Source organism: Callorhinchus milii, unplaced genomic scaffold (assembly GCF_018977255.1).
Source record: "Callorhinchus milii isolate IMCB2004 unplaced genomic scaffold, IMCB_Cmil_1.0 Scaffold4, whole genome shotgun sequence".
Classification (NCBI taxonomy): Eukaryota; Metazoa; Chordata; class Chondrichthyes; order Chimaeriformes; family Callorhinchidae; genus Callorhinchus; species Callorhinchus milii.
In genome coordinates this window covers 9,496,691-9,521,981 of record NW_024704745.1, presented here as the reverse complement: position 1 = coordinate 9,521,981, position 25,291 = coordinate 9,496,691, and the positions used below count along the sequence as shown (strand labels likewise).

Genomic DNA, 25,291 nt, shown 5'->3' with positions numbered 1-25,291 from the left:
CATGACCATTTGACACCACCAATCCATTTCCTCTGCTTGGTTAAGTGTATTTTCATACCTAACATTCTTGGACTTGTCCTCAGTCTACATGTTTAATTACTTTGTTCGTCTGAGGTGTATTAATAGTAAGCGTCTGCCTGGATTTAAAATGTATTCAGTCGGTTTCTATATATCATCTTGCTTGTGCAATTGGAGGTTGAGCTGTCTGTGTCTAAAGTTGTAATCTTGTAATGCTGTAGATTTGGAGAATTTATGCTAAGTCAACACATCACATCCTGACTGGAGTTTAATGTTTGCAACTGTTTGAGTCTTTTATTTTTAATAGTTCTAACCCAGAGACTGAATTTACCATCTTAACCTTCTCTATTGAGACATTCCTTCTTTTCTGTTGAAGCACTCAACAAGTATTTTCTAGGTGATTAACTATCTCTGTAATAAAACTTTATGCGTTTATGTTCATTGCTTGGCCATAAAATAACATTGTAACGGTTATAATCACCTTTGTTTTCATCGTCAAACCATGTGCCAGTGTAATAGTCTTTTCTTTTCCCATCCTGGTTCGTACCCGATTCATTCAATCAATCACAGAAGCTCTTTGTTTTTTCCTATGTACGTTGCAGAAATTAAGGCACCGTCCTCAACCAATTCATTTTTAATCACTTCCAACCCAGCCCATGCTTCCAATCCTGTGGACATCAAGCAATTGAAAGGTAGTTGCAAAAAAGATGGCATGGATCTTAGATTTTTAATGCACAATTGCAACAAGATGCATGTTGTGTGTTTTTTGTGCATATCTCATTTGCCAGTTCGAAAGCTTTCATGACTTTCAAGCTCTGAAATTTCAATCATTGAGTGACTTGGCAGGTGTATTGCATGACCACTAGTAACATATGGTATAAAGTCGAGTATGCTTTTGCGGAGCAAATTATCTGATTCATATAGTGCATATGTCTAAATGATTAATTGGTGCATTATCTTGGAATCTTCAATCAAATTATCTCACATGCTTAACCCATGTCCGTGCATTAAGTGTTTTACCTGGTCAATGCAATCCTGCATGAAAATGTCATATTGTGTGAGGTATCGTGCCTGACCAATAATATTTGATTGAAGTATTTCAAAGTGCTGTATTGCTTAGTCAATACAAGATATATGGCTCAGGCCAAATGCAGCAATAGTTTTCTCTCTCAGAAATGTAAATCAATGAATTTACAATACAATCCCTATTTTCAGTCATTTTCCCATGCTTTTTTTAAAAAAAAATCAAGTCTCTTCTTAAGACCAGCAATTAGAGTAGGTTCACAAGTCCTCAGTCATGGGAGTTTATAATTGACAGTAGATGGCACTTGAATGACCGCAGTTAACTTGCTTCCTGATTTTTCCCTTACGAATAGGATAGGTCTATGTTCTGTTTGAATCGTTCCTCAACTATCGCAGTTGATACAGGACCTGACTGTTTTTAAGGAGATATGGTCACAGACGTTGTTTCCTATCAAACGTTTTGCACTGATTGTTAATAAAACAACCAGCTAGAAAAGGCTTTTTAGCTTATTATGCCTCCTTCTTCTGCAGTCTGTGTTGATTTTGGCCCAATGGTGGTGACTACTTCAGCTACTTCAATTTAATGTAATGTTTTGCAAGCATTCTCCTAGATAACAATAACAGCAAAATTACATTTGTATAGCGCCTTTCACGTCGGGAGGATGTCCCAAGGCGCCAGGCAGTTAGTGTTTCCTAAGACCTCTGTTCCCTAGTTCTGTGTTCACAATCCAGGTTAAATAGCCTCCCTGTATTGTTGCATCAATTCATTGCTTCAATATGCTGCATTGTCTGGTCGCACAAAGCTATTATATCTGACTTCTACCACAGTTGGCTTGATATCAATCAACACTCATGATCACAGAAATGCTTTTTTTGCCTTCTCTGAAATGACTTACAGAACCTGAGGTACCATACCCCAACAGCTCACCTTTCCACCCAACCTCCGAACCCGATGCCAAGGATGTGGAGAAACTTACAGGTAGTTCAGCAATGCACATAGCATGGGATGTGTTTTTGCATAGAATATGTGTACTTTCTTCAAAAATGAAAGAGCTAAATATCAGCAAGGAATGTATTTCTTGGTTAATATACTGTCATAATCAAAACAAATCACTAAGTAACCCAGGATACATTTGGCTAAAAAAGCAATATTCTGGTAAGTAAACTCTAAAGATTCAGTTTGCCTCACATACAATGCATCAAGCATGTTCACATCAATTGTATTGCCTAGTCAATACAATACATCATGCATGAAAATAAGCTGGGATCTTTCATGAAGCACGTTTAATAAATGCAGAATAGGTTGGAGTATATATGCTGTATTGTCTGGCGCTAGGCAGTCAGTGTTTCCTAAGACCTGAAGGACTTGACAAAGCACTTTTCATTCTGTCTGGTTTGTATGTTACTTTTTTTAATGTTTAAAATCTAAATCACAAAACAATTCTTTCATCCCTTTTTAAAATGATTTTTCTCCTCTTTGTTGCTTCATCCTCATTCCGTGATAAAGTGAGTATCCAAGTAACCACTTGTCTGTCCTTTGCTAGTGTAACGTTTGAACAGGTTGAAAGGAGATATATAAGAGTGACCAAGATTTGTGCTGTTTGTCTTTCCTATGACTAAAGCTCTACTCTGCTTCACTCAAGCCATGGTTAATAGTGGAATCATTGATACAAACCTGGTTGTTATCACTGTATTCACAGCATTTTATTGTACCAATGCAGAGTATCAATATAATGGATTGGCTGCCTGGTTGAAGCTGTTATATCGAACACCAACTATAGTTTGTATAACATCAAGTCAATATTCACGGTCACAATAACACTGTCACAGTAATGCGTGTTTGCTTTCTCTGAACTAAATGAAACAATTGGAGATTTCATTCTCCAATATTTCATGATTTGTTTCCAGTTCTGCAGCAGATAGAGATTGAATGTGTGTTTTTCATTCTCATTGCGTAACATTATATATCACAGAGAAGCGAGTATTGTTATATTCTAATGATTTAATTCCTTTGAAAAAATTGATAGCCAGGTACTGAGTATGCCAGATTGAAATATAATTTCCAGTTAACAAGTTTATAGCATGTAAACTAACTGTGCTATGTGTTTACAAGTCAAATGTTCTGGTCATTGAACTGTTGAAGGCACAGTTAATCTTGTGATTAATTTAATAGGTGCTCTTGTGTTCAAGGTATTTATAGATTTTAAGTAAAAACTAACGTGTAGCCAATGGAAAGGCATAACTAGGTTTCCTGAGATGTTACACTATTTCCCAATCAAACAGGATACAAATGATCTGGTCTCTTGTCAGTGGAGCTTTTTTTTAACAGGAAGCAAAGCGATGTTTGAGAATTCCCCCCTATACCCCTTTATCCGAGTTATTTGGTCACTAGAAGGTATTCATAATTTTCCCCACCAAGCAGGGAGAAAGCAACCTACCAAAGTGGAAACCTTGCAGTGTGCTATACGACATGCAGGAATTCCTCACTCTCAGCCAGTGATTTAACATCTCTATTAGGAAGGACTGGTCCACTCAACTTCATTTGCCTGTCTAGTTAAATGATTACCTGAATGCTATTTGTGACCAGCCTATTGCACAGTGTAACCAATCACCTATGTTAAGGTGCTGCAAATCTCCAGTCAGCATAATCTATTGAATTTGATGCATCCACCAGTTGCTCTGATTCTGGTTAATATTTATTGTCAAAGGAATATCTTGTTTGCTTTCTCTGAAATAAATGACAGAACCTGAGGTTCCATTCTCCAGCATCTCCTCCTTCAACCCAACCACTGAACCTGGTACCCTGGGCATGCAGAAATTCACAGGTAGTTCAATGTGTAAATCATGGACTTTTTTTTGTTTGTTCGTGGAGAATGGTATTCAAGCTTTTTATGGATTGAGCGTCAAGAACTGAGTGTGTCCGCACCAAACACAGTGGCAGATTAATAGATTGTAAGCAGAGAAGCTCTTGCCTAGCAAATGTTTTTGCTCAGTAAACCACAAAAGAATATTTTTTTAATGTACAAAATGCAAGGCTGAACTTTCAAGAAATGTACAGTTTGGTTAATATAAATATCAGAAAAGCTTTGCGTAAACCATATTGCTTGATCAGTCAAATAGATTTAGGTGAGATTATTTCAAACATTATTTGATGGGGGAAAAAAAATAGAATCCAAATTAAATAATAATTGATTGCCTTAGGATGCATTGTATTGCTTTATCCATATCTGAATTTGTTAGTTCTGTAAGGAGCAGTAGTCTACACCGCTCAATTTTACTATTAGTGGAACAGTGTAGAGTATTGTTGAATTACAGCAATAACAACAAGATTACATTTGTACAGCATTTCAGACCCGAGCTGGAGTCAGGGAGGGAGAAGGGAGGGGAGGGGAAGGGAAGGGGGATGGCCGATGACATAGTCGAAGAGGAGAGTCTTGAGGCGGGACTTGAAGGAGGCTAAGGAGGGGGCGAGGTGGAGTGACTGGGGGATGGAATTCCAGAGGTTGGGGGCAGAGTGGCTGAAGGCTTTCCTGCCAATGGTGGGGCGGGTGGGTCGGGGGACGTGGAGCAGGACAGAGCCGGCTGAGCAGAGGGAATGAGCAGGTTGGTAGGGGGTTAGGAGGTCGCAGAATTACATGCCGTTAGTACACGTTACCGGTAAACTTCCTGCCGCTTGTCGAGCTTGGATTACGCTACATGGTATAGTTTTGCTTTGGAGGATTGTTAGGAACTAAGTGGGAAAAATCCAGTTCCCTAGTGACATATGTATTCAGTTTTGATCACCCCACTTTCGGAAGGATCTCAGCCCGTACAGATGGTGCAGAAGAGATCTAATCTAAACTGGTGATACCAGGGATGAGTAGTTTTACCTATGAGCGAAGACTGGAGGAACTGGCCTTATTTTGATTGGAACAAAGAAGGCTGAGCATTGAACCTTATGAGGGGTTTTGATAGGGTTGATGGAAAGAAATTATTTCTAATGGTGAGTGAGTCAATAATTGGAGGGCATCAATTTAAAATAATTGCCAAATGAGCAAAGGGCAAGATTAGGAGAATCTTTTTACGCAAGGGGTTTGTTAGGATGTGGAATGCGAGTAGTGATCAAGGGAAAATCTGTATTAGCTTTCAATCTGAATTTGAAGTGGTCTTACCAGTGTTTTTTCTTGGCCACAGTTACTGTGGTCTCAAGTGTTGTTGTGAGTCACAGCCTTTTCTTTTTGTTTCTTCTGAACAACATTGCAGACCTTGAGACACCTCTTTCTAGCACCTCATTTTTCTCCAATTCAAAAATGACGTCCACACTTGATGTCACGGACGGGCAAAAATCCACAGGTAGTTTAATTAATAGGTACAGCATGAGGGCGCATTTTGCCGTGAGCATTGTTGCAGCACGCATTATACGCAAATACATGTGCCATCAATGCAGTAGATTGGTTCTAAGGCTTTTGCCCCTCTTAAAGGATCACTTGCTGTGCTCTTGAATAAAATGCAATGTTTGGAGTCACCAGGAAGGTTTTGCATAGCTTATTGCCTGGACAGCGGACTGCATTTATGTAAGAATATTGTCAAGCAATGCATTAGATAGTATGCGCACACTGTCTTGCTTGAGCATTACCTAAATATGATATGAATCACTGTGCTTGGGAGCATTTATACTGCTTGTTAGAATGCTGTGCCTCACTTGTTTAGTCTACTGCCATCACACAGAAATGCGTGCGCTTTCTTTTCACCACCTCTTCTTAATTTCGGGATTTACGCACAGTAACGGTTGAGTCATTTTGTTGTGCTTGGGGTTTATGCATTGTGCTTAACTGAAGTTTGTTGGCACAATCAGTGCACTGTTTCTTGCTTGGCATTCAGTCTTTGTACTCTGTTTGCTTGTATTATGTTCCTCAATCACATGGGATTTTTCCTACTGCGCAAAGTCTGTTATCTTGTGCTAACAGACTTGTGCAATGTGCTACGGCACCTTTATGCAAAGGTGTCCCAGGTGTGTTGTAATGTACGTTCCGCAGTGTTTCATCAAACGCGGTTTGTGGACATTGGAAAACACGGTCTAAATTAAATGTTTCCTTTAGTGTTGAATAGGAGTTACCCAGGTGTATGGGAAATACATCCCCAACAGGATGTATCATTCCTGAAGCCCAGTCACAAATTACATAGAATTAGAGCCTCTTGAGTTTTAATGCATCTCCTGCACATCTGAACAATTCATATTCAATTCATAAAGAATCTCTTAATTTAGACTGCAATTCAGATCCCGGTATCAATCAAAGATGTTTATCTTTGTTTTCTCTGGAAGAAAAAGTTACAGAGGGGCCACCCTCCAATGGCAATTTTTACTCCATCCCAAGCAGCACTTCTGAACTTGATACCATGGATGAGCAACAATTCTCAGGTAATACTAGTAATAGAAAAATAAGGGACTTTGTTTGCAATACATGGACATGTTGCGAGCAACTGCTCGCCTTGTTTCTTTTGACCATGAATTATATTAAGCTGTGCTCAGTTTTGATTTAGACTTTCTTGCTGTTGATCAGGAGATGCTGACTATATAGCAGCATACTGTTCAGAATGCTGATCATTCAGGATGTTCAGCTGAGTTAATTCATAGTTGTGATGGCCACAATAAGTCAAGCAGGGACCACTTTTTCATCATTACTAAGGAATCCTTTGTCAAAGTGAAATAACTATACGAGCACCATATATTTCATCAATGTCACCATTCACTTGGCCTCATCTCAGTTTATCAGTAAACCCCATCCGTGTTGAAGATTATGAAAGACAGTTTAGTTCTGATTTAGTTCTTAATTTTCTAAATTGTTTAACCTTTGGGATAGAGTATTTCTAATTCTCTGCTGGTCAGTAAATGTACGAACCATTTTATATACTAAAATTGATCAAAGAATCATTTCCAAATTAACACCATATTTGTTCTCACTTTTTCAGTAGACCTCTACCGTAATTGAAAATAAACAAGATATTTTGGATCAGTCAGATTATTTTCATTCTCCAAAGATTAGGATAATAGCTCAAAACACTTTGCCTTTAATATCTCTCACACACAGAAATAAATGCGGATGCCAAGTCATTAAACTGCTCCTATATTAAACAATGATCAAATATGTTTTAAAGTTATTACAGATCTCATGCAACATTTAAACTATTTGTTTGAATGGATCGTATCACTTGACCTTTATACCTTTGCATAGAGCAATGTGAAAAATGTTAGCGAAGCATTTTTGTGAGACTTTTGTTTGAGTACTTTGACAGTCCATGTTGATTTTACCGGGATGTGACATGCATTCTCACTACTGAAATGCTACTCGGCCATTTTGCAAACGGAAGCAACGAGGTCTAGTTTGCAGTATTTCTTAACAAATTTCTTAATAAGAAATGTGTGATTATTGAATTTCTAAAACATCAAAAGCCTTGAAAAATGTCATTGAAATTCTAAAACATTTGAAATATATTTTTCAAAAATGACACATTTCTTATGAAACATGTTAATAAATATCGCAAATTGGGTGCGTATAACTTCAGTATTTTTCCACAGTTGATGTCAGCTACTCCACATGGTTGCAGAATTACTTATTTGATTTTTCTGAAATACATTACAGAATATGTGGTACCACACTCCATCAGCTCAAATGTTAATACTTTAAGCACACCGTCTGAGCCTGATAACGTGGACAAGCAAGAATTCACAGGTTTGACTAATAGGCATAGCATTACTTTGAGCCTTTTGATGGAGAATAATTGGTACTGTATGCGTGGATATACTCGTGAATCAATAAAATCTGCTTTGCCAGTTCAGTTAGCAACCTAATTTATGGGTTGGGTGAACCACGTGCAAAAGCATGCAGGTCTCCCTTAATTATATAACTAACAAACAACGTAAAGGAATTAGAGAATTACCTGTTAATGCATTTCATTGGTAGTTTGTTACTTAATTAAGGAGCCTGGAACTCCCTCTGCACGCATGCAGACCTCAATTTAATGCTTTAATTTCGTAATCTAATACATGAGTTCGGAATGAACTAATGAACTTCAGCCAGGACTGTCAAGCACCTTGGGGTGTCCACCCAACATAAAAGGTGCTATATAAATTTGCATTGTATTGTAATTAAATGAATGCAGTGTATGATCAAAATGCTTTGCGTTGACCTGTTTTTTTTTTCAACTGTTCTTCTTCTCTACCACTTTCCAATTCTTCTCTACCATTGCTCTAGGAGTGTCTTGTATTCAGTGTGTTTGCAGGAGCCCAACTTATCTTACTGTCTCCTTTATGTTCATTTTGATCTGAAGTCATATATGTGCTGCTTCGTTTAGTGGATTCAGGCACCCAAGATCATGTTTAAATCCAGTCTGATGATATCTTTCCAGAGCTATGATCCTCTTCCAGATTACTCAGTTTGTTTACCTATCTCCTGTTCTGCATGACTAAGTGGTATTATGGCCAATATGTTTTACTTTGGCCAGACTTTAATATTGTAATGTGCACCACTTAGTGAGTGAACAGTGGAGAAGTGCAATTACTGCATCTCACCAGCTCAAGTTAGATGTAAAATCTGCCCAGTTAGACCCTGAGGTAATACTTGCTTCATGCCAGATGGTAGTTTAAATAGCTTGTTAAAACAGTCACACAAAACTTAGCATGCATTCAACAACATCTTCAGAAGCAAGTGTCAAATCTTCTCTGAGTCACACATTCTCAGTTTCTTTTGGGGAGAAGAAACGAGTCATATAAATAAATTCTGCAGTTTCCCTGTAATCTCATTTCATTTTTTTCCTCAAAAGATGCCTCTTCTCCTCCCAGCAATTAGTTGCAGCGTAGACTGAGGAGAGGGAAAATGTCTCATTGTCTAAGTTGATAAGGAACTCTTCTCTCTGCTATATGGACTGCATTTCCACAGATGATTGACCCTCTGCAGTGATGCTCTTCCAGTATTTAACTGAAGCCGCTAGTTTACTTATATTCTATAACAATTTTCTCCTGTTCCATTGTTGCTCTTTTCTCTGCTCCCCAAATTATTTTTTAGCCTTCCCCTGAGGTTGTATTCCCAGACCACAAATACTGACATCAGACTAGCTTATGCAATTTTTCTTTTATAAGCTATGACTCGGTTATAATTTATCACAGTAAAACATTCATGCTCAGAGGACTAGGTTGCACACACTGGCCTTTCATCTCCAGAACTAGATTTGAATCTAACTCAGAATGATAGGATTACAGTATCCTCTGTTTACCCACTATAAGAGTCCAATGTGAAGTATGTTTTGGGCATTCTCAACCAAGCTCCCAGTGGGCACAAGTTCACAACTCAGCACTAAATTAGCAAACGCCCTTGTATGCCTGGTCTGGAAAATATCATTTGGAATTTGTGAGTGCGAGTGTGTGTGTGTATGGAAGGAAGGAAAGAAGGAGAAAAATATTGCTTGAAATCAGGTCCTCACTATATAGATCTATTGGGTAAAGTTTTCTGTATAATCTGCGATATAGCTGACACCGGTTTATAGTGGAAAAGGAATCAATTTCCCAACAGGGCCAAATTAGCAAGAAGAATTCTCATTCAGAAATATTTATTAAAAAATATGTTAAGAGTTAATCTATTCCGCTCAGAATAAAAATAAAGTCATAGCAAAGAGATTCAGTGATGATTTGTATTAATAGGATTGTAGTTTACAACTGCATATTTGTTTGCTACGGTTTATAGCAATGTCTCCATACACTGCAACAGCTTTCTGTCAAATGCTATACTTAGTTAATAAGCTGTAGTTTTGTTTCTGAAAGGGCAATTCTGAGTGATTGACAAATTACTTGTATCATCTCCCACAAGTGTTAAGATGTCAGTCTTTTTAACATAAAAATTGGGATCACAGAATTTTTGCTTTTTCTTTGACAATGATTACAGAACATGAGGTAACCTCCTCCAACAGTTCATTTTTCACCACATCAACTGCGTCATCTGAACTCCATCCTCCAGAGAGGCAGCCGAATTCAGGTAGTATCACTCATCCAGCATCCACCTTTTCCATGGAAGATGACATGTATATCATCGGAAGTCATCTGATACATGTCATCAATATCATGCATTTTCATGCTTTCACATCCCCGAATGATTGGGATGTCACGCAATGAGTTTGGCAACACAAAGTGTGTATTGCTCCCATCAACAGATGGCAATAAATCAGGTTGCTTTTGCAAGTGGAATTGTTTGACCGGTGTGCTCACAGTTAATCACGTTTTAGGATCTCTAGCGGATCAGAGCTCACGTTAAGTTCAATTTGTGCACTTGCATGAAGCCTCTTAGTTAGTACTTTGCATGCAGGTAAATCTGAATGCATTTGTGAATCACATTGTCACCCATTCACTTGCACTAGATTAGATTAATTTGAAGGACTGTAACGCTTGATTGATAGGCTGTATCACACTTGATATTTGTCTGTTTTAATGGCTGGTATGTAAATTAGGTGTGCTGAAAGGTGTGTTGTCTTCTCTGCTCACTTGCTGTGTCTATAAAGTAATAAAGATGTTTTGTTTGCATCCTCTGAAATACATTATAGAGGATGAGTTAAGATCCTCTAGCAGCTCATCTTTCAATGGCTTAAACACATTGAAACCTGACGTGCTGGACAAGCAGAATTCCACAGGTAGTTTCAAGTACACATACAACAGATGTAATGAGTGTTTTTGTGGAGAACAATGTTTGACTGTTATTTATAGATGAGTCGATAGAAGAGCCTAACACTTGCTCAATTTTGCAAGAATGGAATTTCAGGGTCAAATTTGCAGTATTTCTTGATCAGATTTCTTAATAATGAATCCTGCTAGAATATCCTTCTATCCACCACAAATGGATCATATCAGAGCAATGTTCCCCCTGATCAATCTGACTTGCTTATGGTTGACAGAAGGAATCTCTTTGCATAGATTGGAATCCTATTAAGATGTATCATCAATTAGACTCGAATCAGAATTAAACCTCCTTGATTCGCAATGCAAGGCAATACATTTTTTAAAAAATGCTTTGGAAAGTAATCTGCTTTGGCAGTAAATGTTTATCGTTAATTTCGAAGCAAACGGTTAATGTCTTGAAAAACTGAATCACTATTTATTCAAAACATATTTGAACATGCCTTGAATGGAAATAAGTCACAATATTTTTGTGATGCCTATAATCTACACAGTATTTCACTACCCAGTCATAAGACTACGTATCAGCTAAACAGTTTGATATAGGCCTGAAACAGGTATATGTCTAAATGGAAGTGCAAATGAGGAACATATTCTTTTGATAACAGATTATGGCGGTTATTCCCCCCTCATCAGTAAATTTACCAACCTTTAGATGTATGAAAAATTATATTTTAGATTGAGTCCAGTTGTACTTTGCTATTTTTTAAGTGTGTTATTGCAAGGCTAAATTTAGGATGTTTCATAACTCGTTCAACGTGATAATTATGAAATGACAGAATCATTGTAGGCTGCTTCCAGGTCTAAGCTTTGGGTCTATGGAAGTTTTTTTTCACACATTTTGACCGCATTTTTGTTCTGGGTGAATGGCTGATTTTTATTAAATTCCAGGCAGAATCGGAAACTGCTTTTACAGCTGATTTAAGTCGATTTCCTATTTTTAGATCTGACGTTCTCCTGATTGGAGAAAAGAGATTTTCGGACCTTTGGTTTAAGCATTAAGCTTAAAAGTCTATTGTTTGTTTGGTTAATAAACTTCACCGGAGTGAAGTTTAACATTGTGCCTTTTCCAAAACATTACTTAGTTAAAAACATATCGATGTACCCATGCTTTTGATCAGTTTTTTGGGGTTATTGAAATATGACTGCCTTGGTTTCAATAATTTTTAATAATACCAAGTAATATTTTCAATCACAGAGCTCTATTCTTTGTTTTCTTTGATATACACACACAGGACCTGGCGTACATTCTTCCAGCAGTTCAATTTCCTTCACTTCAAACACTTCTGAACTTAATGCTCTGGGGAGCCAAAAATCCACAGGTAGTTTCAACAGTAGATATACAATGGCATGGATACGCACTTGTTTCATGTAAGCTGTCACCTTCATTTCAGTGTACATTATGTACAAGTTTACCATCTCCATGTACTTGCCATCCATATGTGCTTTAATACCACTGACGAGCTGGTTTTCCACACACTGAATGGAAATTCTACTTTTTCAATACATCATTAAAATTGACATTTAAATCTAGATCTAAATCAAGCAAATTGATTGTTAGTAACAAATAAATCTGACTTTGAATGTTTACAAGAATTATATTGGATGTCAACTACAGCAATATAATTATAATTACTGTTCCATCAGATTTATTATGATGTTACACGGTTTCCTCAATCACAGAGATTGTTTTTAATATTTTCTCTAATGTACGTGATAGAACTTGAGGTACCTTCCTCCACCAGTTCAGTTCTCATCACTTCAAACACACGTGCTGAAGCTGATTCTATCAACCACAACCCATTCACAGGTAATTTGAATATTGCCTGTATATTATAACGTGAACCTATTTCTTGTTTAATGGAAAATGTCTAAGTTTTTATGAATCTAGTAGAAGTAAAAAAGCTACTTAGCCCACTCTGCTCGTTCTGTCTGTTATTCAGGTCCAATTTTAGATTCCAATCTCTTTTTCCAGGGCTGAATGCTAGCAAGTTTCTGCTTGCCTCACAGCTTATGAATACTTCAGTAAATTGTTTTTGCACTTGACTGACCCAATTACCAATTAACAGTCCAAAGCCAATAAATTATATATATGATGTACATTAGAGATTACAAGTTTTGCAAGTTATTTACTATATTATGAATCATGAGATCAAAGAGTTGTGATACTTTTACAAAGCATTCTATCTCGTCAATAAATAACCTTTGTAGCACATCAGTACTATTTTTTGTTTGTAAAGAATTTGTTCAGCTGTAGCTGTAGATAGAAAAGAGTCGTACAGTGTAACTAACAACCTCACCCACTCACAACCTTCCTCCTGGATGAGAAACCACTTGTAAGAATTGTATTGTGTGAACTGCATCTGTATTACAGATTTATCAGCACTTTGCTCGCTTTGTTTCATGATGGATCTGTTTTCCTATTTTTTTTCCTACCGACCTTTAACAATATCCTGAGCTAAACATATTACATTGCACCAGTTTCAATATTGTATTCACATGAACGAAAGAAGGACTGGGAAAAATACTTCAATTCCCGAATTACTATCCCATCTGCCCTATTTTCACAATGGAAATAAATATCTCCTATCTGTTATGCAGCTTCGTTCCTGTAGTTCATTTCCCTTCCTTTGGAGCCCTGCCATTTGGGGTTTCTGGTTGCACCCCACATAACTCTGAATGATAGAAGGGTGATTTCCTGATGTGGATATCAGCTAAGTTTGGATGAGCTGAGAATGCAGCAGAACTTATTTATATTAGACCTGTACCAAAGTACTCGGTATTTCACCAAGGCTTTAATTTTTCTTTAAGCATGTGGTGTTCTAGTTGGCAGCATTTCTCAATGGGATTCCGTTAATAAAGAATCCTCTTGGGATTCTCATTGACCCACAGAAACTGCAACTCAGAAGCAGATCTTGTTGGACCACGGTTCCCACAGGTCAGATTGACGTACTTTCAGTTACTGGAAGGACTCCCCATTTGCCCTATGTGGAATCCTTAATAAGGTATCCTGTAAAGAAACACTGCATATTAAACCCAATTGCCTTGCTGGGATGCAGTAAATTACATGGTAGTGTTCTTCTCTATAATACCTTTCTCCAGTGTTTGGACTGCGTGTGAGGTGCCTTTTAAAAGCATTGTATGAGATATTGGAACTGGGGGGAATAATGTTTGGAAATCATTCAGTAAAATACACCATAGATTATAGATACCCTAGTTTTCTCTTATTCATTACAGAATATAATCCACCATTAGCCAACAATCCTTCAAGAAATGAACCTGGCTACCAGGACAAACAACCGATTACAGGTATCTGCTGCAACACGTTAGCACAGTTGAGACTGCTTCTGTGCAAAATTAGACATGAAAGCATAACAGCTAACATGTATTATGTGCACATATTTGTACAACTTGTTATCATTGCTTGTGAAAGTTTCAGCTTTTAAAGGAGCCGAGAACTCTTTTATAGATTTTAGTTGATTCAGTAGCAGAAACCAAGACCACCTAGTTAACTGAAATAAATTTGTCTAGTAAGGACTTATATCCAACCTGGCATTTATTAATCAGACACTCTTTTATTAAGTTCAACACAAATAATTGCTGATATCAGTCTCCATGCTGTATTCATAAGATTCTAACTTGTGATACTTCTTAACATAGTTCCTAATAAGAAATGTGTAATTATGACATATCAAAAATGGAAAATGTGCTGAAGAACACATCCTTCATCACATTCGATATTTTATAAATTCGATAATTGTACATTTTTTAAGAATTCTGTTCACAAATATCACAAGTTATGCATAATGAAACGAAACTTTTAAATGTAAATTAAAATTCTGATGGATTAGAGCCTAATTGAGAATAGAACATGAACATTTCTAATTTCCCCATCCACGTTTGTCTTCCCTGTCATGCTTTGTAGAATACAGTACTTCCATATTGAATTGAGCCACACTTCAAAACAATGGATCGTAAGCTACAATTTATAGTTGGCATAACTGTCTAAGTGCAGGAACATAAATTACACAACCGTATTACACATTGCTTTCAGCGGGTATCTTGTCAAGCAGATTTGTCCATCCTTGATTAACCGCATTTGTTTTACGTTCATGTGAACATTCATTTTTTTCCTTTTAACATTTCTCTTGGGCTCATGATTGTGATGACAGGCTTTGGGCTTGAGTCCAACAAGCATACAGTACTTTGCCCAAGCAGCTATTCCTCATACATGACCCAAGACAATGAACTGTTGGTGGGCTGTTAAGCAATAAACAAGTCATTGTTTCTACGCCTGATGTCGCCCTTGCCCAACATATATACAACAACGAATTACACTTGTATAGCGTCCTTCATGTCGGAAGGACTTCCCAGGGCGCTGAAAACACACCATTGGAATCATTAGATTTTAATGTAAAGTGGAAACAGTAGCTGATTTTTCCCCTTCCCTAAAATAAGGTACTGTGAGACAAATGATAGGAACGAACAACTGAGATCAGCTAATTCCCTGCAGTCCAGAGATTGAAGCTGAGATGTTCTTAGCTCAATACTATACCATGCGGTATATTTTCCTATCGAAGATATCTCTATTGACAGCTTATCGATTCACCATTTGTGATCCTGCGATGAATTCCACATTCCATGATTCACAAACCAGATGTGGCCATCAGCAGATCAGCTCTGGTTTGTGAGCCTTACCTTTGAGACCCCATTCTATGTGTGAGCACACATCTACTAAGAATTGTGTTGGAACTGCTCAAACTCCTTTTATTTACAACGTTTTGAGCCAGAAAAGAAAGGAAAAATGATTGCGTGTTTAAAAGCAATGTTTCTGATTAGCATGTCCGCCTGATCATGTGAGTGGGCAAAACTCCTGACATAAATGCTGTTGAACAGTCAGAAATCAAGCTTTCCTGTGGAAAATGTGGTTAATGTGTTAGGAATTGTGTCAGTTATAAGGGTAAACAGTGTAGGGGCAGAAACTAGGATTTAGTCATCTCACTTCAGAACTGCTTACTAAGTCTGACACCTGATGAAAAATTTGGAAGATAGCCACATACTGAATCCCTGTACTTGTTGACTTTGGCTCAGAAATGATTCAGATCTAGCTTTGCACTTATATGTTGTAATCAATTGGGTCAAACCAAACCTACTGAAGGAAAAATCTAAACCAAGGTCTGTGTGTACGCTCAGCGAGACAGAGTAAAATAATAAATAGCAAACTAAGGGCTGTGTACTCTTCAACAAAAGGAATACATTCATAATATATCTTTGTATTGGCACATTACTGTTTTATTATATGCTTTTGTTTATCAATTTACAGAGCATTACCAATCATCAATTGAAAATTCTACCCACTTCAATTTAAATCCAGTATTGGAATTTGACGCACCTGGGCATCAGGGTTACACAGGTATTTTAACTCACAAACATAACCTGAAGTGAAGTTTCTGGTGCAGATGCAAACATGGTGCTGATAAAGTATGTTCATTGTGGCTCAATGTCATGTGTGGGATTCTATAAGGAATTGTGTATGAAAAGTACCACTTTGCAATTTAATGTACCACTATTTGGTATTTCCAGGACAAATATCACCAAAGCATCTTTCATTATCTGCACGTGAGTTTGCACTAACGGCAGTCAACATTGCCTTATAATTCCTGCTCTGTAGTATGTGAGAAATAGCCCTTTTCTTGCTGGGAGATCATTTAGCGCACAGATTAAAGAAGAATTAAGACCAGAGATTTCTAATGATTATTTAATCAATGACTGGAAGAACAATGCCCATATGATTTTTTAATACAGAAATACATGGAATGATATAGCACAGAAACAGTCCGTGCTTGTGTTTATACACCACATGAAAAAGTTAATAGCTACGGTACCCTATAAAAGGAGTTGTGTTGTCTTCTCACTGTAAAATATCTTAAGCGTGTTTGTTATCAGGAAGCTTTTGTGAATTGCATTGATTAATACCTTGAATGAAGTTTACTTGATATTCTAATTATTGATGCTCAATGATGTAGATAATAAATTACACTAGATTTCAGAATTAGTTTGTTTTTACGTACAATACACTTTGCATAACATGGATTTCAGTGAATGTTCTTTCTTCATAAAATAGTATGACCATGCTTACTACATTGCCATGATGTCCAACAATAGTTAGTGGTTGTTTTGATGTCCATTCACAAAGGTTTGTATTTAGTTTCTTTTATCCATTACAGACCATGAACTGCCAATCTCTGATACTCCGTACGTGTTCAGCCCAACCCCTCCTGCTGAACATGTTAGTGCAGGAAAGACACAATTTTCAGGTATTCCAACAGTACCTGTAGCACTGCATGACTTTTATGTAATATAAATTATGTGGAAAGCTATTTATTGCTATCCATTACTCAGCCTGTTGAACACTCATTCATCATATTCCTGTTCATAACCTGTGTGGATCCATAAAGAGTCCATTTATTCCATACCTTTGCTATTTATTGCTCTTTCCATTATTTCACACTGGTCTTATTCAATTGCTTCAAGTAGATACAGAACAGATGTTAAAAGTACGAATAAACATACTTCAGCTACATGATCGCTTAAACATTATATGCAGTACACTGTGACATAGGACATCATTATAATGAGAAAATCCACAAGTAAACACCATTAAAGTTACTGACAAGCAGAGCATAAAACACATTTGCTCACCAAAGACGGTAAATATACTGGCCAACAGAATCTTTCCCATCACTACCCATAACTATGTTATATTCCCTCACTTACATTTGGTGCACTCTGTTTCACACTTCTATAACATGAAATTGGGCAATCAACATTCCTGCATTAAATATTTCCAGGGCTCTTGTGGAAAACTTGTTACATTATCATTGCATCATGCATGTCCTAGATTTTAATTTAGTTGATAAGGCAATAAGCTCTATTAGAGACTTTGCTTGTATAAGAAGCTTTGCCCAGATGCTTGGGCCTTTTCGGTACTTCAACACTGATATTGCATGCAGTGTATTATCACCATGTTATAGCTCTGCTCATATGAAGGTCAATACATTGTGGGTTTCATACGATTTAATGACCCACAATAGTTTTATTCCTTGACTGACATTTTTGTCATAGGATTACATGTGGAGTGTGTGATCATATTAAGCTATGCTTGTGTGAAATGTGTGGTGTATGTATTTTTTCTTACTCAGATAAACAAAATGCATTACTGTAGTGCTTTAATCATACAAAGTGTACTGAGGGAGGCGATGGGCAATATGCAATGCCCTTGATAAATTAAAGGGATTTTATATTTAATCTATTGTTGAATGGTATGATATAGCATCTGTCATCAAATCATGTCCCATGGATGTTGAGTGTTATTAAATTGACTGATCAATGCATCATCTCTCACAAAGTTGATGATTGTATGCATTATGTTGATTGATGAATGAATTCTGTATAGAATGGAACCTATTAGAATGTCTTGAATGATGAATGTGAAACCAATAGCATGGGGGTATATCACAAAATGTACGTTAATATAGAATTGGTTATCAACCCCACAAATGGTTTTGATGAACGACCACAAAGACTTGTCTTTAGTTTCTTTGTTGTGCCTTACAGAATATGAGCTGCCAACGTCAGACACTTCATATGTTTTCAGTTCAGACCTAGTAACTGAACTTGAACTTGATAAAGATTTAACAGGTATTCGCAATAATAAGCAACACTCTCTGATGGTCAATCAGCTCAGGTCTAGACTAAAAACATGTTGACTATCTCAATTTTAAGTGTGGGTTGAAGTGAAGCCAACTGGAGACGGTAGATAAAAAGGGCATATTACTGTGGGATATATACACATTTATAGTTTGTTTATTGCTTTTTGTTTTGCTGTGTGCAAAGGACATTAGTTTTGTTTCAATCTATTATTTATTGCGGTTGAGTGAAAGTATTGGATAATTTATGCAAGTTGTGTCTGATGCATTTAACTGGTATGCTTGAATTACATTGCTGAATGAATACACAGAATATTTGATGTTTAAAGGCATTTCTTGTTTTCTTGTGTACTTGGTAGTCCCAGAGATAGATTGTTGGAATGGAAGGTACACTCTCTCGCTTGAAAGGGCACATCCTGCTTACCTAATTCTGCAAACTATTCAGTGCAGGTTGGCAAGAGCCAAGGCTTGAGTGCCCCACAGAGTTTGCATCGGGGTACTGCTTGAGTATAACCAGCTAAAACCACATAGCTTGCCATTGAGAGCACTATCTGGGTTAGCACCTTCATTAGGGCTTTAGCTTGCAGGTTAACGGGAGATGAGTGGGAAGAGTCCTTGTCCCCAGTGACTGGTCTGCCTTTCAAGACCTGCCGATGAGCCAGCCTGGCTGTGCTCTCATCAGCAGTGCCCTGGAATACTTTGGACCTGCCTGGCTCAAGAACTGGATTACTGAGACTGCCACAGAGGGTGGGACATTCCTTTGCCAAACACGTCACCTTAGAACCAGTTTTTATAGAGTCAAATAATGCTATAATGATATTGAACTATTTCTCCCTGTGTTTCTTAAACTTAATAATATTGAGTTATTTAATCCTTCACTGGCCTGCAGTAGTTTATTATTTCATAAAGTGAATTGCTAGCTGAATAGCCTCTTTCTGTTCCCGTTTTCCTATGTTGTTGCTAATGAAATTCACTCAGTTATGTTATAGCGTTGGAGTTAAACACCTGTACATTTTGTCACAGTACTCAGTATAGAATTGTTCACTGTTCAGTGTTGTTTTCTTTAGCAATCACATAGTTTTGTATTTGGTGTTTTGTTGTGCTTTGCAGACTATGCATTGCCAGCCTCTGATACTTCTTGTGTGTTATGCCTAACCTCAGTAGCTGACCAATGCTCAGAACAAATTAGCAGGTACTCCTGAGAATCCCCTGGCATGGTGTGGATATTGTTACGTTTCATCATACAGAAAGTGCATTGTTTCTTGTTGGCATAAACATGTCCTGCTACTCAATATTTTGCATTCATTTTACTGTTGCTTTGTGTAGCACCTTGCACAATACATATAGTTCATACTCATGCTATTTTTAAGGAACTAATTCTGTTTAATGTTCGGTATACTTGCTCGAATTGTCATTATCTTGTTGAAAAAGGTCTTTTGGCAGGAGACCATACTTGCTTAAACCAACCGTCCACTCTTTTGTGTCCACATTCATGTCATCAAATTGCATTAAAGCACTTCACAGAATTTTATTGTTGTCATTTACAGACCAAAATGTACCAACTGACACTCTACATGTGTCCAGTCAAATCCCAGTATATGAACTTGATAACATAGAGGACCGCAAACTCACAGGTACTAACAAGAATACGTATAACACAGTTGGCAGTAGCATCATGTGACATTTTGCTGAAACTGTTTATAAATATCCCTTCTCATTTTATCTCATCAGTTAGTCAACTGTCTGCATTCACATTTCTGGTTATAGTTTGTCTTTCTTTGCATTGTATACTATTATATTTTATCCAAGAAATAGAGTTCAATCATATTTTGTGCAGCTTTATATTGTATCTTTCCAGCTTCATGTGTTGGTAGACATTTTGCTGAAGCGATATCTGTGACATGAAATGTAGGGCTCTTGCCACAAATACTGTCTCACACATTCAATTTCACTTTGCATTTCTTTTGAACTTTACACTTTTAACAAATTTACAGCAACAAATTCACATTTAAATAGCGCCTTTCATGTCGGGAGAATATCCTGAGTATCTTGCATTGAGTATAATAAATGCACAGAAACAAGCCAATTGATCTAACCAGACCATCCTGGTATACCCCTCATAAGTCCCTAAAATTCCTTACTCCCTCCCATACCCTTCTATTCCCCTCTCCCTCATGTGAAGGTCTAGCTACCAATCCATGCTGGTATACTCCAGATAAGTCTCCAACTTTCCTTACTCTCCCCTATATCTTTCTATTCCCCTCTTACGTCATGTCAAGGTCTTGTTCCCTCTTGAATGCATCTATACAATCTGATTCAACCACCACTTCAAGTTTCACAATCTCACTACACTCTGTGTGAAGCAGTTCCTCCTAAATTTTCTTTTAGATCCCCAGTTGCTATCTTATACTTGTGTCCCCTGGTTACAGACTCCCAACCAGTGGAAACAACCTAAACATCTTAACCTAACTGTACCCTTTTATCATGTTAAGCATCTCAATTTATTTGTTCTTACATGGTGTCCATAAGATGGTCAATGGACTGTTGTGTGTCTCTTGAATTTTAATTATAATTGTTTAATATAATTAATTAACATTTAGGATTGTCAATGCCCTGTTTGGATTTTGACAGACTTTTGATGTCATGCATTACTTTTCATATGACATGTTGACATGAAGCCATACAATAGTTAAAGTATCGTTGGAAGATTGCTGTAGTGCTAGGTATCACTCATCTGAATTGTTATAAGACTGATGTGAAGTATATTGGATCATTTTGGAATAATTCAAACAGATGCATAACAGCTCATAAATATATATCTCCATTGATTTAGTGAGGGAGCATTCACAGAGGTTTGTATTTGATTTCTTTGTTGTCCCTTACAGACCGTAAGCTGTCAACTGCCAACCCTCCACATATGTTCAGTGGAACCCCAGTATCTGAACTTGATAAGATAGAGAACAACAAAGGTATTCACAAGAATCCCTAAGGCAAAAGTGCCAAAGCATCATGTCTCATTTGATACAAACCTTTCATCAATATCACGTCTCATCCCAGCTCACGTGTTATTCAGTAGATTTAATTTGTGTTTTTGGTCACAGCTTTGCTTTGTATTATATATTTATTAGATTTTTCTTTAGAAAGTAAGGTTTATAATGTCTAGTCTTATATTTTATGTTACCATTTCCGTTTTAAAGCAAAATGGCTACTTTTACATCATCATATTTCACTTTTATACGTAAAAACAGCACTGCTGAACGATATTGAAATGAGCAGTGCAACCATATGCAATCACCTCCTAATTGCCAATATCTTTATTGATTATTAATGAGAGAACAAGAGATTTGTATTTGGCTTCTGTTTTGTTCCTCACAGACCATAAGCTGTCAACTGCAGGCACTCGGTATGTGTTCAGTCCAAGTCCAGTACCTGAACCTGATAAAATAATTCGCAGCGAATCCAAAGGTACTTGCCATAATACCAATGATGTGATGCAGCGTAGCATCACATAACATTATGCTGTATCTTTATGCATCGAAGCTCATGTATTCTCATCCAAATCACCCCACATATCCTTATCTGCATGCCCATCACCACCCTCCTTGTCAGGCTCCACTGCACCTTATCTCCCATCAGATCAACTTCAAGATCCTCACTCTCACCTACAAATCCATTCACTCCCTCTCAATATCTTACTCTGTGACTTTATCCAGCCTCACTCTCCTGCTCGCTCCCTCTGTTAGACAAAATTCTACCTGCTGCAGTCTACCTGCCCCTCCACCCCATCATTGAAGGCTGTCCCTTCAGCCACTCATCTCATCCCCTCTACCTTGTCACACTATATCTGACCCCTCTTCATCTGTATTGAAAAGCCGGCTAAAAATTTACCCCTTTCAACTCTCCCTATTGACTTTTTGCATGGAGTCTCTGCATTTCTCTTGTGCAAGATATTGATCAATTTGCTATGTAGCGAATGGATTTTAAGGGGTTTGCTTTTGTGAGTTGTGTTGCTAGCAATTTATTGTGCTGGTCATGAAGCTTATTACTAAGAATTGTTGAAAGAAACTATTTTATGATCATTTTATGTAGACAAGACATGCTGCTGAGATGATATCTATGATATCTATGTATTGGGTACTTGCCACAAATGCTATGCTACATTCACGCAATTTTATTTAGTACTTTTTCTGCACTTGTGTAAAGTGTATTGGGTTGTCAATTGCTCTGTGTCTTACATAGTGGTTTATTCTTCTTGCATGAAATGTATTAGATGATAAATATTCCCAAATGCCTCAAAATTTTAGGTACAGTTGTCTGCATTGTGTAAGGTCACCATGTCATATTGTATTGATTTTTGGAGATCAGGCTGATCTTACATAAATACCTTTGTCACTATAAATGGGTTAATGATCTTAAATAGTCCTATTACATCCAGAGTCTACAACGTTATCATAGATATGCTAATGGAAAGTTTATCGGATAGTTTATACATTAGAACCTAATTTGTGGTGTTTCTTAATGGGATTCCTCAATAAGGATATAATAAGACCCATAAACTTAGTGCCTAATGTGTGTCATATGCATGTTCATAGATCGTGAATATGCTATTACCTCATAAATATATTTAAATTAAAAGTTAGTTAAGTCTTTACAATATTTGTGAAGCTGAAACGTTATTGTTTGTTGAACAAACAACATGAGGTTACTTGTTCTTCTGCTCCTTGTTATGTACATTGGAACCTAATGAATTGAGCAAAGCAAATATTGGCATAAGGGTTTATAATCATCAATAATCCTATGGATTTAGTTCAAGATGTGTACACAGTTTCTTTGTTGTGCTTTTCAGACCAGATAGTACGACCTGCTGACACCCCATATGTGTTCAGTAGTACCCATGTGTATGAACTCGAAAACAGCCAATCTTCCGGAACTCACAAAAAATTCTATGACATGGGTATGAATAGCATTATGTAACATTATACTGAAACTATAAGCATCTCTACTCATCGCAGCTTGTGTTATTCAGTATACATTTATACTACATAGCTGTTAATAGTTTGTGCCACACTTTATATGATATATTTTCTACACACTTCTATTTTAGTTTTATCTTTTTGTGCTGCATGGCCATAATATAGTGAAGTGATGTCTATCAGAGCACAGCAGTTCACTTATGTACAGAGAAAAGACACCATTCTGTAACTGAGCTGTGCATCACCAATGCATACATGCTATTGCTACCTTCTCTTTATTACACCTGGTAAACTTTGCTTCACACGTGGACAAATCAATTTGGATAGTCAACACGTTGCCTTGCATGGAGTCTGTTTATTGCTGTTGTGTGAAAGATATGATGTCAACTTCTCTTCAACCGTGCCTTCGGCTTCCCTCTCGACTCTCTACCCCCTCCTCGCTCCCTTCCTTCCCTCCCCTCACCCTGACCTTTTCCCCCCTGCTCGGGTCCCGACCCAACTGTCCAGCACCTTGGGACGTCCTCCCAACGTGAAAGGCGCTGTATAAATGAAATGTTGTTGTTGATGTGACTAACAACAGCAACAACAACTTGCATTTACATAGGGCCCTTCATGTGGGGTAGCATCCTGGAGCGCTTGACAGTGACAGAGTCTAATGCCGAGCCAGGGGGAGAGGGAGGAGGAAGTGACCGTGAGCACAATCAAAAAGGAAGGCCTTTCAGCAGGATTTGAAAGTGGGGGGTGCGGGGGAGGGTAGGAAGCAAGGCATAGGGATTGAGGGAGAGGTTTCCAGAATTTCGGGGCGGTGGTGGAGGGGACGAGGGACTAACAGGAGGTCAGAGCCAACTGAGCCGAGGCAGAGGATGGTGGAATGGACAGTAAGCAGATTGGATAGGCAGGGAGGTGCGAGAGCATGAAGAGATTTGAAAATGAGTGAGAGGATTTTTAAATCATTCCGTTTGGTAATTGGGAGCCAGTGGAGCCTGGCAAGGACTGGTGTGATGTAGGTATGGAGTTTTGTGCGGGTGAGTATCTGGGCGGTGGAGTTTTGGATTAATTGAATTTTGTGCATTGCGGAGCTGGTGAGGCCAGTGAGGAGAGCATTGGAATAGACCAGCCGGGAAGTGACCAAGGTGTGGATGAGGTGTCCGGCTGTATTGGTTGTGAACTACGGACTTAGGCAGGTAATGTGACGGTGGTGGCAAAAAGCGGTCCTGGTTAGGGAACAGATGTGAGGTAGAAAGGAAAGCTGGGGATCGAACCCCATGCCTAAGTTGCACACAGGTTCAGTGATGCTAATGCTATTCAATGTTCAATATACTTGCTCAAATTGTTAACATCATTATCTTGTTGAACGATGTCTTTCAGCAGGAGAGCATACATAACCCCAACTGTCTACTCTTTCATGTCCAGATTCATGTCATCAAATTGCATCAAAGCACTTCACAGAACTTTATTGTCATTTACAGACCAAAATGTACCAACTGCTGACACACTACATGTGTCCAGTCAAACCCCAGTACATGAACTTGATAAGATAGAGGACCGCAAATTCACAGGTACTCATAATAACACCTATAACATAGGCGTCAATAAAATCATGTGAGATTTTGTTTAAATAATTTATATGTATCCATGCTCATTTCAGCTCACCAGTTAGTCAACAGTCTGTATTTACATTTCTGTTCGTAGTTTGACTCCAACTCCCTCCCTTATCTTTCTATTCCCCTCTAGGTCATGTGAAGGTCTAGCTACGTCTTGAATGACATCTATACAGTCTGATTCAACTGCCTCTTCAGGCAGCAGGTTTCACAATCTCACTACCCTCTGTGTGAAGTAGTTCTCCTGAATTCTCTTTTAGATCCCAGTTA

General features: G+C 37.8%; 1 protein-coding gene and 1 long non-coding RNA gene across 2 annotated transcripts in view; both read left to right on the top strand.

Annotated features, from left to right (window-relative positions):
• The window catches only part of LOC103180190 (target of Nesh-SH3), a 148,572-nt gene that overhangs the window by 71,570 nt on the left and 51,711 nt on the right, over nt 1–25,291 (top strand). Inside the window, exons 14-20 of the mRNA XM_042334033.1 lie at nt 621–710; nt 1,940–2,020; nt 3,786–3,866; nt 5,284–5,373; nt 6,344–6,439; nt 7,662–7,751; nt 9,957–10,046. Of these exons, the coding sequence (XP_042189967.1) occupies nt 621–710; nt 1,940–2,020; nt 3,786–3,866; nt 5,284–5,373; nt 6,344–6,439; nt 7,662–7,751; nt 9,957–10,046 (618 nt within the window). The remainder of the gene's footprint in view (nt 1–620; nt 711–1,939; nt 2,021–3,785; nt 3,867–5,283; nt 5,374–6,343; nt 6,440–7,661; nt 7,752–9,956; nt 10,047–25,291) is intronic.
• Nucleotides 13,974–18,409, top strand: LOC121848903. The gene is made up of 4 exons (XR_006085032.1): nt 13,974–14,047; nt 16,062–16,151; nt 16,966–17,055; nt 18,356–18,409. It is a non-coding gene; the product is annotated as an uncharacterized LOC121848903 (long non-coding RNA).